Below are 17,882 nucleotides of genomic sequence, written 5' to 3'. Positions count from 1 at the left end.
GCTTGAAATCTACCAGTTACTACCTAGTAACTTTGTAGATTTTCTTTGCGGATTTTTTCTTATTAGTAAGCGCAATGTCTCTGCCGCTCGGGTGAGAAAAGGTAATACATGATATTTAACCATAAAAATTTTAGAAATGTTTTTTTTATAAATGAGTTATTTAAGCAAACAAAATTTAGCATAAATGGATATTTAAATCCCAAGGTATTAAATGATCGAGCGATAGCTATCACCATGCTTGATAAAAAGCTAAAAAATTGGATATTTAATCAAACCAAATATCGCGTTTTTTGCAATGGAATGTTTATTTCTAATTTTGTTTTTTTAACGTTCTTAAATAATAATAGAAAACTCCAGAAATTTTCGGAGGGGGGGGGGGGGGATTAAAACCACCCTTCTTCGCCACGCCCCAGATTTAAAATTAAAATCAAACCTATTGTTTTATTTTATAAAATCTTAAATTTATAGATTTATTATTTAGATACCTCGAGCTTACGGAAGAAGACAAAGAGAAATTAATCAAAGGATCAACAAAAGTTGCGAAAAAGCTGGAAAAATTGATGGGCAGGCAATCAAACGACGACTCAGGTACTGTTTCATAATTCAATTGACAATGTCAACCTAATTTATGTCCATTGTTAGTTTGCTTATTATAGACAAGAGAATAGTAGATTACGTAATAATCCGTAGAATTGTGAGCAAGCTTCCAGTCAAATGCGCTTATTAAGTCTAATTGTTCTTATGTTGACAAAACGCATAGTATAATTAAATGCATATTAAAAAACAGTTTGACCTAGTAAGCGCATATGACTGGAATCTTTTCTGATTATTGCGTATGCGTCAGCTACTATTTTCTTTTTAAAAGCAAAGCTTTTCTATAATTAAATTAGGGCAGATCCATCTGTCTGGATTCGTTTAATTTAAATTGAAATTGTCCTATCGGTTTCAAACTTTGGTTCCTATAACAGTTAGGTACGATTGAGAAAGCGTAGAATTTCTGTAATCGTTACAAGAAAGTCCGTACGTCCATTAAAAACATGCTGTAACATTATCTCATTATTGATAGACGCATATGTTATAGATAACGAGGATGATTGTGATAACGGAGACTATCCAAGTATGGATAGTGAGATAAGCCTCGCCTCTCCGGAGACAAGTCTCTCACCCAGACCAACTTCTCTTACTGAATCTATGCAGGTATACTAACCCAATATATTGATAGCCAATTGTAAGAGAATGGTCGATATGTTGATGTACATCCCCATTGATAATAAACAAAATTATCTCTTCTGTAGGTTACAATTGGTGGATGATACGTTAGGACACTCATATAGATGAACCAACTAAAATAAAATAATTAAAATTCAAGTAAAGTTCCCAAAGCTTTAAACCCAACGAACAATAAAACATTATAAACTTGTGGGGAATCTTGTAATAGACAATCCAATGTCCCCTTCCTAGCTTTTTATTTTGGGGGGGGTAAAATTTTTTTAAGGGGGGGGTAATTTGGTTTTGGGGGGGTAAAATGGCGCGCGAAGCCCCCCTGAAATCTGTTGGCAGGGGTAAAATTTGTTTACCCCCCCCAAAATTTACCCCCGGGGTTAAATTTTTTGGGGGGGTAATTTAAATTTTATAAAAAATTTAGTATTAAAAATGCGCGCGAAGCGCGCAAAAATATTTTTTGTTAGAGATTTTCTATTTTGGGGGGAGTATTTACCCCCCCAAAAATCGTTAGGGGTGCCTACGGCACCCCCAAGGTAGGGGTAATTTTTTTTTGGGGGGGGTATTGTTCACAAAATTTTGGGGGTGCCAAATGGCCCATTACCCCCCCCCCCTTGGACGCCTATGCTTCCTAGCTTAATTTTTAGTAAACTATTTAATCGGTTCAGTGGTTAACTAATTATTAATGGACAGACAAAAAACTTACCATTTTTTGTAATACGAGAAGACAATACCAGAAAGTCTGCATCTTATTGGCCAAAAAAACTGCTATCTTACTGAAATTACAGACAGACAAAATCTTGTTTACTCTTTAAACAGAATTTTTAAAAAATGATTTAAAGGACCATCAGGTTTAATGCGTTCAAGAGTTGGTTGTCGTTATGAACTTGTTTGATATGCTTCCTAAAGGGCATCCAGCAACCCATAGTATAATTGTTATAATATTATTATTTGTTTAGATGGTAGAGGATATTCTATCAGACAGTAGCATGGAGCGTATGGACCGAATAGATCGGCTAGAAAGCATCCTGGCAGCGGCTACGCAACACGCTCTTACACCGACTTCAGGTAAACAGTTTTTCTTCCTCGCTAAAAAAAAACGAAGACGAAAAATAAACAGTAGCGGCGATTATAACATTTCTGTGATTCTGACCCAAAAATTAAGTTCCCAGCCGTATGTGGTTTGGCTACCTACGAAACCATATTTTGGTAATGCCTATATTTTTTCCCAACTGCGCATTGTAATTGGAATAACATATTACATTCAGGGATCTATAGAGATAAGACAATGCTCGATAAATTGATTTACATCCCCTATGATGACAGATAAAATTAACCCTTCTGTAGATTAAAATTAGTGGTTTCAACACTCAACTAAATCAAACAACCAATCAATATTCAGTAAAGTCCCAAAAGTTGTTAAGCCAACGAATAAATAATGTAATAAACAGCCCATTGTCCCCCCCCTCTCTCTGTATTACATTGCTCATAAACTAGGTGCTTCTCCAGGAAACCTGAACCTCCAAGTTATCTCCAACACTAGTAAAGTGGACGCTGAGACACAGGTACAGTTTTATAAATAATCAATAATATTTTCGAATATAAAGTGACTTATGAAAGACTATTGAAAACAAGATTAACAAAGAGGGTCATTCCGTAAGGTTGGGTTGTAGTCAAATGCTCTTATTAAGTCAACATGTTCTTAATTATAATTTCATTTCATATATATACATTTGGTTACAATTAACTATAACTTTTAAAACTCTTTAATTATTTGCTCTAGAGCTCACCTTTGCTTTTTAACTATTGTTACAATCCTTATACTAAAGTAACAGGATGTTTGTTTGTCTGTGTGTCTGTACCGAAGGATCTCGCTAACCGCTGAACCGATCAGGTTCTCCTTAACAGGGTAGCTTCTCATAGGTCCCGGGAAGGTTTATAACTATTTTCTTGGGGGGTGGGACACCCCCAACCCCCCCAAAAAATGAAAAATCCCCCCCCCCCCCAAAAAAAAAGAACATTTTAACTAAAATTAAAAATGAGTGGGGGGAGGGGCAACCCTCCCCCCCCCCAAAAAAAAAAGGCATCTAGGGGCGTAGCCGCTAGTCAAAAAAATAGTAACAGTAAAGTTAGATTTACAAAACTAAGATTGATTGATGAATTAATAAAAATTTTCATACCTCTAAACACAGCTATAAGCAAATAATAAAATGTTGTAAATACATTTGAAAAGGGTAGCTTTTAATATAACGTAGATATTTATACCTAAGTTTATAATCCCTTTAAGTGTGGTTATTTATCCCTTAATCTAAAGAACAAGTTAGGTGTTGTTTTGTTTGTTTGAACTAATATATCAGCCCTGTAATGTTTATTGGTGTTGACAAGTAATAATGTGTAATATGTTGCAGACTTGGGTTGGGAATTTCAGTAAACTAATTTATACTTATACGCTATGTTGCTATTGCTATATCACTCCTATGGATATTGACAAAATTTATTTTATTTGTTAAGTAATCATTATAAAAATTTTGTACAAGGACTTTTAAAAAAATAATCGAATAATAATCTTATCCCATTGATATAAAGATTGAAGACCAAGTTATCCTTTTGTATAATATCACTGCACTGCACATATATCAGCCATGCTTTTTGCCTTGTAGTTGACAAAAAAATTGAGTGTCAAAATAATGCTACTAGTTTTGACAGGGTTGTGATTTGTCTACAAAAGAATATATAATTTATTATGCTTCAGCAAACAATAATCTACTCTATATAAACTTTATTTAATGTTTTAGACTATGTCAACAGGAGATATTGTGATAACCAAAGTATATTTCCCAGAGGCTCAGAGCTCACAGGTAAATTAAATTAATCTTCAAATCTTATATAATAGGAACAAGATGTCTGCCTGTGCGTAGAGAATGCTTATGCTAACCGCTGATCCGATATGGTTCTCCTTTACAGTAAATATTCTCATAGGTCATTGGAAGGTTTATAACTATTCACCCCTAAGAATATTGCCTTTCTTAACTCAAGTGCATCTAGAGCCGTTTCAGCACTCCATTTAAGGGAAGCTTCACACACGTCCCGAGACAGTTAAGCTGTTAAATTAAGTTTTGGGTAGTTTAAGGCTATTTTTGTTCCCCACTCCTAAAGGTGAAACTACTGGTTAAAATATTTTTATATTTTACAAATGTATGTTTAAGTATTTAATCATGCAAAAGCAAGTTGATCTAAGAAATTATCCAAATTTTAGAATAGCTGGGTTATTAGTAGTGATAAAATTATTATTTTATTTAAGGATTCAACACCTCAGAATTCCCCTAAAAAAGAATTAAGAAGCTAGAACATAAAATTTGTCTTCCCAGATTAATAAAAATAATATTTACAAATATAAAGTAGTTGAATATTAAAAATAATCTCAATAATTTGCACCTAATGTTTTTTTTATCCGTAAAATGTATTACTTTTTTCTGTTTTACCTGCCACTTTAAGTTCAGCCTAGCTTTTAAAAGAAGAAGACGGCTTGTATCAAAAAATATGAATCGAAGTGAATATTTATTTTAAAAACCGGTTTTACTGGCTAATAGATAAAATTTTCTTATTTTAAATTATTAAGCATACAAGCTCATGAGTCCAGTAGATCAATTTTAGACAATCAAAAGGCTTAAATTTTCCTCCAGAATAAAAGTTTTCATATTGAAAATTAATCCTTAGCAAGGACATTTAACGTGCAAAAATCTTCCAAATCACGGTGAGATAAATGAAATTGAGATTTAATTGTCGAAAGTTTGATCGAAACCCCAATCCAGTGTATTTATCATGTAATTTTTTTTAATTGTGTGTATATATCATAAAACTCATGATGTTTCATCTTAGTTATTATTTTTATTTGACTTAAATATTAAAATTTATTACATTCAGTTAAAAATTGTCAGAAATATCATGATTAACTTGTAAAAAATGTACAAATCTCATACCTTAAAACATTAACATTGTAATTTTTAGTTTTTATTCCCGGTAAAATTGATAAAGAAAATTTATCAATGTCTTTAGCGATATTTTTATTTTAGATGCTATTTTTGGGATTTTGTAAAAAGAATAAAGGATTCAGTCAGTATTTTTGTTTAGTAACTTATTTTTCTTTTTTTCTGATGAAAAGTAAAATTAAGTTCATTATTTTTTTTGTAATTTAATGCATATCTTTATAATTGAAATGCCTTGAGTCATCATTGTCCTTTTTAATTTTAAAGATTTCTTCAAGTAAAACATTAAAAAACTAATTTTGCACATAAAAGTGTAAATATTTAATGTATTTGTTGCCATATTATGTATTTTAACCTAATTTAACTACTTGAGCTGTATCAAATATTGTATTACTTTTATTTTTTTGTATTGTAACAATTTTAATTTTTCAGTTCCATGTCTTATTCGTTTCTAAAGCCGGTTCTAAGGAGTACTGAGTAAAACATTTATTATTTTCGTATCCGTGGACAACCGTCCATAAGACGTTACGATAAATATACAATTGCACAAGTTCTTTTCAAACCTCATTTTTTAGTAAAAATTTGGATCAAGAGCAGTTGACAGAAATGCTGCTGGAAAATAAATTTACTGTGCGCGTTCCGAGAAAACACGCATAAATTAGTCTTCATTAGATCGCGCATCTATGTGCTCTTTAGTTGATCATCATTGAGTTTTAACTTCTTTAAGTGGTTTATTAGTGAAGAATTGTCCACTATCAGACTGTTAGCATTAATTTCATGAAAAGTTCGATTCCAGCAACCTTTCCATAAACTGTACTAGATCCGAATCAACCTAGGAAATATTAAAGCAAGTAATAAAAGAAGTATTTGAGCTTGCAAACTTAATTTGCAATTTTCTTTTATCATTTAATGATAAGAAAATGTGATCGTGTATTATTATGAATGATTTGTTTGTTTTATTTGTAAAGAAGTTGTATCAAATTTTTTGCTTTTTATTTAAGATAGCTAGCCGGTTCTTTTAGTAAGCAGTAGATGTAAAATTTTTCATAGAATTCAGATATGCAATCGGTTTTTTTGTAGACCTCTTATTTTTTAAGTAATTTAAGTTTTTTAAAAAAATAATTAAGTCGATTTTAAGGTACTTAAACGCAACAAAATAAAAGAAGAAAATGGCCAGTATGAACAAAAATAGTAAGATCTTTAATTTGACACCTTACTTTTAAAATTCTGTTGAGTAATTATTGAAAAAATCTATTTTTTTAACCTCGGTTTAATAAAAACTTTAGACCTAAATATTTTCTCAAACAGACATAAAAAACATGGGTTCATATATACCTTTAGAATCAGAAAAATATTACGAATTTATTCTAAGCAAGATTGAAAAAGTTTTATAAAACTATAATAAAAAAAATAAGTTTATTTTAAGAATCATAATTTTCGGCTTTAAAGGGTTAGCTTGAACCAAACCTGAACAGAACCTAAACAAAAGACAATGCAATGTAGCAGATATTTTTTAAACACAAGAAACAATAATGTATTTTTAACTGCATTGTTTTGAAGTTTATAAACAGACTGATGCATATTTGTTCATTATTTTTCATTATTTACATGTTCTTTAATATCACTATATTTATTGTAGTATCTATTGTATATATTGTATGAACGTTCTCCTTTTTTTATGGCAATTCTATAGGTTAATTTTAAAGTTTAAGTTTCCTGATTCGTCAATTTTTGCGATTTGTGATTGGCTAGTTTAGTAGTTACAATTCTTAAAATAAACTTTTTATTTTTTCTATTTTTTATTACAATTTTTTAAAACTTTTTCAATTTTGCTTAGAATGAATTCATATTATTTTTCTCATTCTAATGGTATATATGAACCCATATTTTTATGTCTGTATGAGAAAATATTTAGGTTTAATGTTTTGATTAAACCGAGGTTAAAAAAATAGATTTTTTCAACAATTACTCAACAGAATTTTAAAAGTAAGGTGTCAAATTAAAGATCTTACTATTTTTGTTCATACTGGCTATTTTCTTCTTTTATTTTGTTGCGTTTTAGTACCTTAAAACCGACTTAATTATTTTTTTAAAAAACTTAAATTACTTTAAAAATAAGAGGTCTACAAAAAAAACCGATTGCATATCTGAATTCTATGAAAAATTTTACATCTACTACTTACTAAAAGAACCGGCTAGCTATCTTAAATAAAAAGCAAAAAAGTTGATACAACTTCTTTTAAATTTAAGAAGGCAGAATCATAAAATATTTTTTGAAAATCTTTTGTAGGTAGAAGTTTCATTTAAACAGGTATATCTTTATATTGTAAGATCCAACATTTATATGATTTCAACTTCTTCTTTTAACCATATCCTAACCAAATAAGATTTTTAGGCTTGGTTTTCGTAATATTAAAATTTCCTATGGTTTATAAAGCCAAACTTAGTTTAATAATAAAAATATGAATACATATATGTATATGACTTAAAGTAACCTGTACAAAGTTGCATCTACAATTATTATTATAAAGTATTCTGTATCAAGAATTATTAACAAAAAATAAAAAGTCAGAAATAATCTCTTTGTTATTACTTTTTAGTTTTTACACATTAAATTGACCATGCGTCTAGCTCTACTAAGACAGATGGTCGTTCGAACGGACTGGAGACGGTCGTCCTAGATTGATTTGACGTGCTTAATCTATTCAAAAACTGAAAGAGTTTTTACTAACCTACTTATATGACTATATTATCAAAGCCAAAGTTTTAAGTTTTTTTTTTGCTAGACGGACGTCTGTAGGGTTCCAGATTAATAAGATTCCACTTTTATCTCTCTTGTTGAAGATATCTTCACCAAGAGAGGCAAAAGTGGAATCTTAAATTTCAAAAATCGTATCGTCGTTGAAGATATCTTCACCAAGAGAGGGGAAAGTGGAATCTTACATTTCAAAAATCGTATCGGCGTTGAAGATATCTTCACCAAGAGAAGGGAAAGTAGAATCTTACATTTCAAAAATCGTATCGGCGTTGAAGATATCTTCACCAAGAGAGGGGAAAGTGGAAAGGTAGATTACAGTTTTAGATGGTCCAAACCATAATCATAGATTATATTTCTGCTTCTATAAAAATGGATTTAACTCTAACTGTTTAAAGCGCCACTAGAGGCTTCTAGGGGCGTAACCACTAGTTGACAGGATGTAGTGTCATAGATTTATTAGGGTTGCTTAAACAATTCAATATCTCCTAGCCAAAAAGGGTAAATGTTAAGGGGCGAAAGCATAAAAAAAAAAATTTTAAGAGCTCTTTTCGTTAATTTGGGCATGTTAAAATTGTCCTACCGATTTCAAACTTTGCATGGTTAAATCAAAACAATGAAATTATGCCATATATTTAAGCAATTTTGCAACAAATTTATGTACAATTTAGTTTTAGTTCAGCCACTCTACAAGAGTTATTTTGAGTTTAGAGCTTCGCTTTTATTAATGCTGTCATCCTTGTTAGAATTGGGAGAAAAGATCAAAGCTAAATTAAAATATAAGAAAAAACAAAGGATAAACATAAAATCTTTATTTAAGTTGATAATGATCAAGAAAGTGCATGAGAAAAATATACTTTTATCTGTACACATTTTCATACATGGATATCATAAGAGGAAGGGGGAGGGAGGGAATTCTAACCAATTTAGACAAATAGGCTAGGTATACATTTGTGTAATCATAATCAAAATTAAAAACAAAAAAAGCTTCAAGAACACGCAACAAATCAAATAGAATTTTGTAAATACCAAATCATTTTTGACAATTTTTTCAAAAACTTTAAAACGAGGGTTAGAACTGACACCCCCCAACCCCAGATTTTTTTTTGGACAGGAAGTTCTTTGAACCTGTCGAAACAAAACTAACATTAAAAAAGCAGGCAAAAATATCTGCATTCTAAAAATACAATAATTAGACCTAAATATGTTACAATCTATTATTAAAAATTCCCCGCTTACTATCAAAATAATTCAAAATAAACAAATGCTTGCAAAAAAAAAAAATACTTAACGTGTAAATTTTTTATATATTGTAGTAAATTAAATCTTAGATTAAACTAGGGGACAATTACACTAGAAAAAAGGAGACAAACATAAATATAAAACTACTGAGGAAATTAAAAACTTAAGATAATATCACTTGAAGTTATGATTAATATTATTAATTATTATTACATTAAAAGTGGCTATTTAGAAAAATTAAACTCTGAAGAAAAGAAAATATCTGTGGTCCAATTCAGATTTGAATGATACATAATTGTACAGTTTAAGATTTTGATTATTTCTTTTCCTTTAAGTTTTTAAAAACAGATTACATATGTAGGACGAAACAAGACTTATCGGTTCAAAGTCGGTTCTGCAGGTTTTATTCACTTTTAGTGTTTTATTAAGGAAAATCAAAATACTATTGACTATTTTTAAGCATATCCAAAAATAAAAAGTGACAAGTAGAATTAAAAGGACTACATAGAATTAGAAACATTAATTTTTTGTACTAAATCAATGTGCAATTTCAGATTAATTTCTAGGCTAATTTTTATGCAAATTTTTCAACATAATGGTAGAGCGACATTTTTTCAGGGTTTTCAACAAGCATCCGGAATTTTTCCATCATTCATTCGATCAATTGCAGCATTAATGTAGTATGTACAAGAAAAGGATTTTAGAGTACCTCATTTTTTAATGGTGAATCTTTCAAAGGGCATTTTTACGAAAGGAATTTAATGTTTAATGGAAATTAAACAATAATTACCTTGGCAAAATAGTTATTTTCTCGTATTTAATAATAAAAGATACATATTTTTATTTTAAGCTTTCCTTTCAATCGCACCAACAAAATAAAAATAAAATAACATAGAAAATGGAAAAATCTAAATTATTATTGATTTTCCAGTTTTTAGAGGTAACAATTGACTATCATACCCGAATCACAAGATAGAGACATAAAAATAAAGTTATTATTCATTATTAGTTATTGAACTTTTTTATGTTTAACAAATATTGAAGAAAAAAAGTAATAGCCATCTCTAATGGCTAGCACATACTGGTTTGAAAGAACTTGTAATAGTGATTTTTTTTTAATATTGCATAAAAATACCAAATCAAGAAAATATTTTAAAAAAAGACAAAATAACTTCTCAACTATAAATTAAAATCGTTTTAGACTAAACTAGGAATTTTTAAACAATCAACATAAATTCTAAAACTAAAAATTACAACCAAATAAGTACAATTTCAGATCTATGTTTCTAATGATTTTTATGAATATAAATGTTTTAAACAATCATTCATGACGTTATGCCCAAAAATATATTATATTAGCGATGGCCGTATGGCCTATAAATAAGTTTACTGGATGTTTTATCTTTTCTGCAATTCTATGTTTTAAGGCTCACAAATTCTGTGTCTCTTAGTTGACGTCTCCATTTCTCTAAAAATTTGTTCTCAATAACTTGTCTGGCCTTGTCTAGGCCTTCTCTTAATTCCTCATTCTCCCCGAACAACGCCATAAACCTTTCTCTCCACTGGAGCAGGGAAGGAAGGCTTTCCTTGCCCTCGTCCTTCGGGTTGAGCATGTCATCAAAGAAGCTCTCCCATGTTTTGACCTGCCACCACCTCTTGAAAGTACCTTTCACAACCCAACGATTTCTGGAGGTTCCGACTTCAATATACTTGCCGAATAGCAGACAATAAGCGGCACCTGAAAGAAATAAAAGATGATAATTTAAATATCAATCAATTACGATATTATAATTTAAAGTTAATAACAAAAAAATTTTTTTGGTTCTGATAACAAAATAATATCATTTATAAGTATTATTATCAATGCCTTGACTAAAAAAAACCATTACCTGCTATGCCGAAGTAATCTAAATGATATTTTCCTGTCCTTCCCTCGGAATTTTCTTCTTTTTTAGGCTCTTCTTTAACTAATCCACTGTCATTTGTACCATTCTGGGTAACCTTGTCTGATAACTTATCATTCTCTGCAGTTTGATCCGTGGTAGGTTTATTGATTTCTGTAATGCCATTTGTAATATCTGTGTTTTTTTGTTCACCATCTTTGATTGTTGTTCCATTTTGAGGCAACTCCATTTCTTCTCCATTTAGTTGCTTTTCACTGGAAAGAAGAGTGGAATAGTCGAGCTTTTTTCTTGCATCTATTCCCCCACCATTGACCTGCCCGTTGGACTTGGGGGTTCCGTTTTCTGAGGGCTTGGCATCCCCACCTCCTTCCAGCCTCACGTCTATGGCTTTGCCAAAATCTATCAACTGTAGGGAAGGTGACTTGGTGGTGCAGGGTATGTGTCGCACCAGAAAATTGTCAGGTTTTAAATCTGCATGGACAATATTAATGCTGTGTAGTAGTTCCATGATACCCAACAGTTCAGCTGTCAGGAATATTGCGATTGGTTCTATAATACTCTTGTCTGCATTCTTAGTCAGGTTCACAAGATCAAGCAGTGTTCCCATTTTTTGGAATTGAGAAATGAGAACAGCCCCATCACGATAGGTGTAACACCGAGGCGAAGTCATGAAACCTTTTTTCCAAGCCTCGGCGCCTCCTTTTTCTTTGAGAGGATGATCTAACTCTTGATACCTCATGTTGACCTGGCTTAAAATATACCACTCCCAGTCGTTAGCCGGCATTTGTACTTTTAGGACAGTGCTTCTTTCCTCGAGTGGTCCGTTTTCCCAAACGGCTGAGAAAACTTTGGCAAAACCTCCCTCACCGATCATATCACCGACCGAAAAGGTATCGTTGTGCATCACCAACTCTGCGCCAGGCTTTATGTATGGCAGCGGACCTTGGCTCTCCATGTATCCTTCATATTGAGTTGGATGTGGATTTACATTTTCTAATAATTTGAGGTGAGCAGCTGGCTTGTACGGTTCCCTAGACACACTCACCGTGCTAAATCTCTTGGCAAAATCTTTAGGAGTGTATGCGCCAGGCGCGAATGCCGCGTGTGTCTTTCGGTGGGTCCTTAGCGTGGAAGTTTTTGAAAATATTTTCCGGCATATTCTACATCTATTTATCTTTGGATTGTTGTTCTTTTTAAGTGGTGTACTATATTCAAAACAGGTAGGGAAGGAGTAGCGTATTGATTTGTAGTTGAAATATTTGTATGGCGAGTCACTGGGTAAAGGAATATCTTCCACCATGTAATATTTTCCACTAATTCTACGAAATTTTATCACAAGTCGCTCTTTTCTTATATCAAAGTTTGAATCCTAAAACAAATAAAAATACATATATTTTTTAATTTAAAAAAAATAAAATATAGAAATACAAAGTGTTTTTTAATTAAATAACAGAATGAATTCTTTATACCTGACTATTACTTGACTCTTCTTCCCAGTTGTACGAAGCTTCTGTAGATGACTTGCCAATCATATCCTTGAAGGATGGATTTGTTGATGATTTTCCCATAACCTGCTTCGAAGCTATTTTCTCTTCAAAATCAATGTTTCCTACTTCGTCAAAGTCTTTGTCCTGGAAATAAAATTAAATTCATTTGTAGCAATTTTTGTTTCAGGGACAGTGGAATTTTTCATCGGAAGAAAAAGTATTATGCACACAAATTTTAGATTCTCAACATAACCTACTTGTTAGTACTATTTTACATTACAGAAAAGCAATACAATTCGTCTCAATACCTAAGCATTGAAAATCCGCATTTTAGAACCACAAAGGTGATTTTGTTAGGTTAGCAATCTCTCTGGCTCTCACCAATGGTTTATTTTAATACTAGCGGCTATGCCCCTAGAGGCCTCTAGTGACCTTTAAATGTTTTTTCCGATTTTTTTGTGATTTCTCTTGGGAGGGTGGTGGTACCCTCCCCCAAAATAGTTAAAAACCTTCCCGGGACATATGACAATCTACCCTGTTAAGGAGAACCCAATCGGATCAGCGGTTAGCGAGATCCTTCGGTACAGACACACAGATACACAGACATCCTGTTACTTTAGTATAAGGATATAATTATAATTAAGAATTTCTGCGGATATAAAAATGTACAATTATAAGACCAAAACCAGTTTTGTTAGACCCGAGATGCCGAAGGCACGGGCTAACAAAATATCTAATATTTGATTGTACACTTTTATATTCGTAGAAAACTGCATATAATACGACACATGATTTTTAGTGTGGCTGAGAACCGGTTTCGAAACTTTACTGGAAAAATTAAATTACCTTATCTTGCGAGATGGAGGACTCCTCTTCCATCCAAGAGTTGTCATACTCCTGGGCTCCCCCCATTCTCTCCTCCTCTGAAATACAGAATACAGGCTCAAAGTATGCGTCACTGTCCTAGGCCTAGCTGGTTAGCTTTACACTAGTTTTAATTTTCTATCGGGGACACCATAAAACACAGATAAAGACAGCGGTGTATATTCTGCACAAAATTCATTTTTTTCCCCTGCTGCAAATTTTTATATTTATTTCTCCTAGTTTTTTCCAGCAAGGAAGGGGATAAATGGAAAAATATTTTCAGAACTCTTTATTTTATTCATATTATGCCCTTTCAACATATTTTTAGTTTTTTTTCCACCAAAGAGGGGAGAAAAATAGAAAAAAAATGCTATCAGTCCTTATAATTTTTTACATTCCCCCCCCCCCCCCCAACCACATATTTTTTCTTTTTTTTCTTACCCCCCTCCCCCCTCAGCCGGGTAAAATTTGCAGAATATACATACACCTCTGGATAAAGATTAATATTAGCTGACTTTTTTGAGTTTTTAAAATTAAAATTATTTTTGAACTGAACAGTGTTAAATTCGTGTCCCTGGTTAGCTAGTTATACAAAACATTAACTGGGAAAATATTGGGTCAATAGGGCCGGGTCGGGGCTTCAATGCAAAATGAGGGGGAGATACTATCGAGGGGTTGTAGTAGAGAGGGGTCATCATAGTAAAAAGTCCAATTTGACTAGACAATTATCAATATTTTTACTTTTTTATGGACCATTTAAGAATAAATTGGTTATAAAATGCAAATAGAACGAACAATATTAAATTGTACAATTACAATAAACTTTTTATCTTCATTTTTCATGTCATTATCTATTTAAAACAGTATTATTTTTTTGTCAATTTTAAAATTTTCTTTTCTTTTAAATAGTATTTAGATACCACGTCAACAACACTTGTTTTGAAACACAATTAAATAATGATACATTATTTCCAACATTATTAGGTTATATGAACCCCATAACAAAGAATTTGGTTCTGAATGAATGAAATAGAACATTGATTAGGAGGAATTCTAAAACATAAGTTAAGAGAAGTCTAGTTCTCTCTGAACATAGAAGAGGATGTAGGCCTTGGAAGTACAGACTGTCTGGTAATCTGACTCCTTCACTGTACAATCATTAAAGTGGAACCATGCCTGAAACAAATATTTATGATTTATATAAAAACAATAGGTACTTAAATAGGTTATCTAAAATTGAAGATTTTTTTGTTTATTTTTTTGAGAAAGGAAAGCACTATAGAAATTGTATAGGAAAAAAATATACTCTGGTCCCCATAATTTTCGATGGGGGGAGGGATTGAAGTAGATACTTGGATTGCAAGTTATCTGGATTACTCTTTCTATCTATAGACGTCAAAGTTAAGGGGAGTTTACCCCTCCCCCCTCCTTAAAAAATTTGTTTCGCCTAATTTAAACCCCCTGAAATTGTTTTAAATACAACATATTAGATTACCAATGCCTTTTTCAAACCTTTGATCCATTCCTTTTACCCCTTCAAAATGAAAAGTGCCATAAAACTCCCTATTATAATAGATAGATATTCCTAATTACCTTATTGTTGGTAGCAAATGCGGTGTAGTGACCCGAGCCTGTGCCACTTCCATGGTGAACTATAACAGCTGCCAGATCATACAGACTGGAGCCTGCACTGGACAGCCGTGTACCTGACTGATTCTCCAGCAGGTAGCCCGACATGTCCAGCCCTGTCACTGGGAACTCAATGTAATTATCAAGTTTGGTCCTGTTTAAGTTATAGGATGATTTATTAACGAGATGTAATAAAGATTTTAAAAATGTTAATATTTGTAAAAAAATATCCTTTTACTTCGTTATGCCAAAAACTGAAATATTAAGATTGCAAGTCAAATAAAAATTTTGTTTTCATACATATGTAACAAATATGTAGGAAAGTGAAGATAAAAGAAACATCCTTTCCTAGCGTATGCAGTCCAGCGGAAACGTTTAATGTGCAAGCACAATACGTTTGGTAAGCGTCGGATCATAAATTTCTTTGTCGATGGCTGTTTGGATTTACATGTGTTACAATAAAATCTTTCTGAGTCTGCTAACTCCTCAGTTTCCATGAACTTTTGTAAACAATCATGGATGTGGCAATTCGGAGTTCCAGAGTCACGATCCTTACACTTACGAACTGGTCCTAACAAAAACAAATTTAAATATTAATTAAGATTGAAAGCTTTTGTCAAAGTTAAAAATTAAATATAAAATTGTAAGGTCATAATTATGACCTAGATTATAACATTCGAAAGAAAAGGATAGTAGATAAAACAAGGAGACTCGAATAACTTGGCTTGTATTTTGCAAAAAGTCAATCATTTGAATATGAATTTTGCTACAATACCTGTAAATTGCTGTGGAATATCGACGGATAGATCAAGGAATGGATCCAACTTCTTGCTAGTGGACCTGCAGTTTAAACAAGTCACCTCGGATTGCAACGTGCCACCAAACACAGACGTGACCACAGAATTAGCTTTGGCAAGAGGAGCGCCTCGTAGAACTTCGTCAACTCGGTCATTTCTGAATTTGCCTGGCAGCAGGAGAAGCAGTTCTGTATGAAGTCTGTCTAGCATGTAGCGTAAAAATTCATGAGCATCCTGTTGTTGGTAACCACGAAAGCGTGGAACAACTTTCCAAATCGCGTGTAGCAAAGACTCGGGAGTGATTGCATTCGATTTGTCCTCTCCATCACGAAGTATTCTTAATACTTTTTTTAGTTCCTCTGTCACAATGATGCCATCGGCTGACAAACGAGTTAGGGCTGATTTAGCCTCTCTGTTGGTGTTCAATTGGTGCTCCAGAGAGGGCAAGCTTGTCAATATACTGCAAAACTTTTCAATGTTGCTTAAACTTTGCAACACAGAGTTCATAAAACATGTGTTGCCAAGATTTTTCAGTCCGAGTCGCTTTTTCGGGCTGCGACTTTTCTCTGAATTCTTTTTCTTCTGAGCAGCCTCATTTTTCAAAATTTGTTTAGACTTTTTAGGCGAAGAACCGCCCATAACCGGACTGTTCACCGCCCGCTTGGCACGCGGCCTCAACGCACGAACCTGAGAGGATTCTGCCTCGGGCTTTTCCAATAAAATTGTCTTCTGGATGAGTTTAGTTCGAAGGTGTTCAATGTATTTATCTTGAGTGTCGTTTATAACAAATTCGTCACAGTCATAACAAAAAACGGAAAGCTCTTTGGTTTCAATGCAAACTGAATGTGTTTTTGAGTATTCCTGAGCATCAGAAAAGCAATTATTTGAAGTTAGTATTATTAGGTAGGTAGGTAATTAAATCTTCAGCAAAATTAAGATATTAAAAAAGATCACTTTGATTATTTTACTAAATAAATAAAATACAAAAATATAATGCTTATTCTGCCTTATGTTTGAGTCCGTGAGCCTTGACATATCTGCCACAACTGAGCAGTCCACATGAAATGCAGAGCCACACAGACTCTGTGCTATCACATTCTGAGCATTTGAACTCTGATCCCGGCGCCTCCAGGCTGCTAAAGCTTGCGGAGTGCTCAGGTCCGGAGCTGATTTTGTCCAAATGTGGACACTCCATTCAAATGTTTTGGTTCTGAAAAGATCAACATAAATATAATTAAAAAGTCTCCTATAGTACCCAATAATCAATGTTATTGTTGATTATTTGTCGTATGTATCACTGATTTAGAGACTAAAGCAATTTTTATTTCATATAAGTAAAGCTCTACTTTGCAGCTAACTTCCTTCATAACTTTTAGCCATGACATTGCTTGCTTTCTTGAATTAAAACAATCACTACATAAAATTTTTCACTATAATGCAGAAACAAAATGTTCCAATTACAATATTAAAACGAAGCTGACAGGCCTATTATCACCGACCAAATTCCAAGAATTTACACTTTGTAAATGAAGGATATTGTGTTAATAATTGGCAATTGCCCTATCCCTTTATCTCTTTTAGAAGACGTGACAGAAATTAGCAAGTACTTTGTAACTAAATAAAAAGTAGTTTTAAAAATTTCACAACTAAAAAAATCATATTCACTAGTATATAGTTTAGCTGTTTCCATTAAATGAAATACAGCTGTTTTAATTGCCATACCTACCGGTAAAATTTTATGGATTTTTTCTATGTAGAAAAAAATATTGAATTTGCATAATGTTTGGCAATTTATAGAAAATTAAAGGGTGTGGTTCAAAAAGTGGAAGTTATGATAAAATACGACAAAAATTGACTAAATTCCCGGTGATTATAGAGAAGCTTTCCTCTCATTCAAAAGTACAAATCAAAGATGGTGCATAAAACTAAAGACGCAATATCTAATTTCTTTAAAATTAAGATTCATCAAAAACAGCTTAACTTTGGGTTTGTTTCTA

At 32.4% G+C, this 17,882-nt stretch overlaps 3 protein-coding genes across 5 annotated transcripts in view; 1 reads left to right on the top strand and 2 right to left on the bottom strand.

Moving 5' to 3' along the window:
* The window catches only part of egl (Egl_like_exo domain-containing protein), a 71,539-nt gene extending 65,359 nt beyond the window's left edge, over nucleotides 1-6,180 (top strand). The window contains exons 17-22 of the mRNA XM_080159240.1: nucleotides 482-588; nucleotides 1,082-1,197; nucleotides 2,181-2,289; nucleotides 2,719-2,786; nucleotides 4,017-4,079; nucleotides 4,523-6,180. Coding sequence (XP_080015366.1) covers nucleotides 482-588; nucleotides 1,082-1,197; nucleotides 2,181-2,289; nucleotides 2,719-2,786; nucleotides 4,017-4,079; nucleotides 4,523-4,567 — 508 coding nt within the window. The 3' untranslated portion in view covers nucleotides 4,568-6,180. The remainder of the gene's footprint in view (nucleotides 1-481; nucleotides 589-1,081; nucleotides 1,198-2,180; nucleotides 2,290-2,718; nucleotides 2,787-4,016; nucleotides 4,080-4,522) is intronic.
* A 2,579-nt stretch (nucleotides 6,181-8,759) lies between these two features.
* LOC145315973 (uncharacterized) lies at nucleotides 8,760-13,577 on the bottom strand. Of its 2 annotated transcripts, XR_013878205.1 has the most exons (5): nucleotides 13,442-13,577; nucleotides 12,578-12,739; nucleotides 11,094-12,477; nucleotides 9,995-10,942; nucleotides 8,760-8,879 (listed from the first exon to the last, which is right to left on the bottom strand). XR_013878205.1 is itself a non-coding variant. In XM_080156216.1 (4 exons), the coding sequence occupies exons 1-4, from the start codon at nucleotides 13,505-13,507 to the stop codon at nucleotides 10,620-10,622; spliced, it is 1,935 nt and encodes a 644-aa protein (XP_080012342.1). In that variant the 5' UTR covers nucleotides 13,508-13,577; the 3' UTR covers nucleotides 8,760-10,619. The 2 variants fall into 2 exon arrangements, 1 of the variants encoding a protein (XP_080012342.1); XM_080156216.1 differs by having other exon boundaries at nucleotides 8,760-10,942.
* On the bottom strand, nucleotides 13,518-17,116 carry LOC145315974 (ubiquitin carboxyl-terminal hydrolase 3-like). Of its 2 annotated transcripts, XR_013878206.1 has the most exons (6): nucleotides 16,892-17,116; nucleotides 15,864-16,746; nucleotides 15,439-15,659; nucleotides 15,053-15,244; nucleotides 13,947-14,635; nucleotides 13,518-13,643 (listed from the first exon to the last, which is right to left on the bottom strand). XR_013878206.1 is itself a non-coding variant. In XM_080156217.1 (5 exons), the coding sequence occupies exons 1-5, from the start codon at nucleotides 17,078-17,080 to the stop codon at nucleotides 14,525-14,527; spliced, it is 1,596 nt and encodes a 531-aa protein (XP_080012343.1). In that variant the 5' UTR covers nucleotides 17,081-17,116; the 3' UTR covers nucleotides 13,518-14,524. The 2 variants fall into 2 exon arrangements, 1 of the variants encoding a protein (XP_080012343.1); XM_080156217.1 differs by having other exon boundaries at nucleotides 13,518-14,635.
* Nucleotides 17,117-17,882: the final 766 nt, after the last annotated feature.

Source organism: Acartia tonsa, chromosome 4, assembly GCF_053477335.1.
Source record: "Acartia tonsa isolate MP-2025a chromosome 4, ASM5347733v1, whole genome shotgun sequence".
NCBI lineage: Eukaryota > Metazoa > Arthropoda > Copepoda > Calanoida > Acartiidae > Acartia > Acartia tonsa.
The sequence above is the reverse complement of the archived record's forward strand: the minus strand, read 5'-3'. Positions and strand labels throughout refer to the sequence as shown.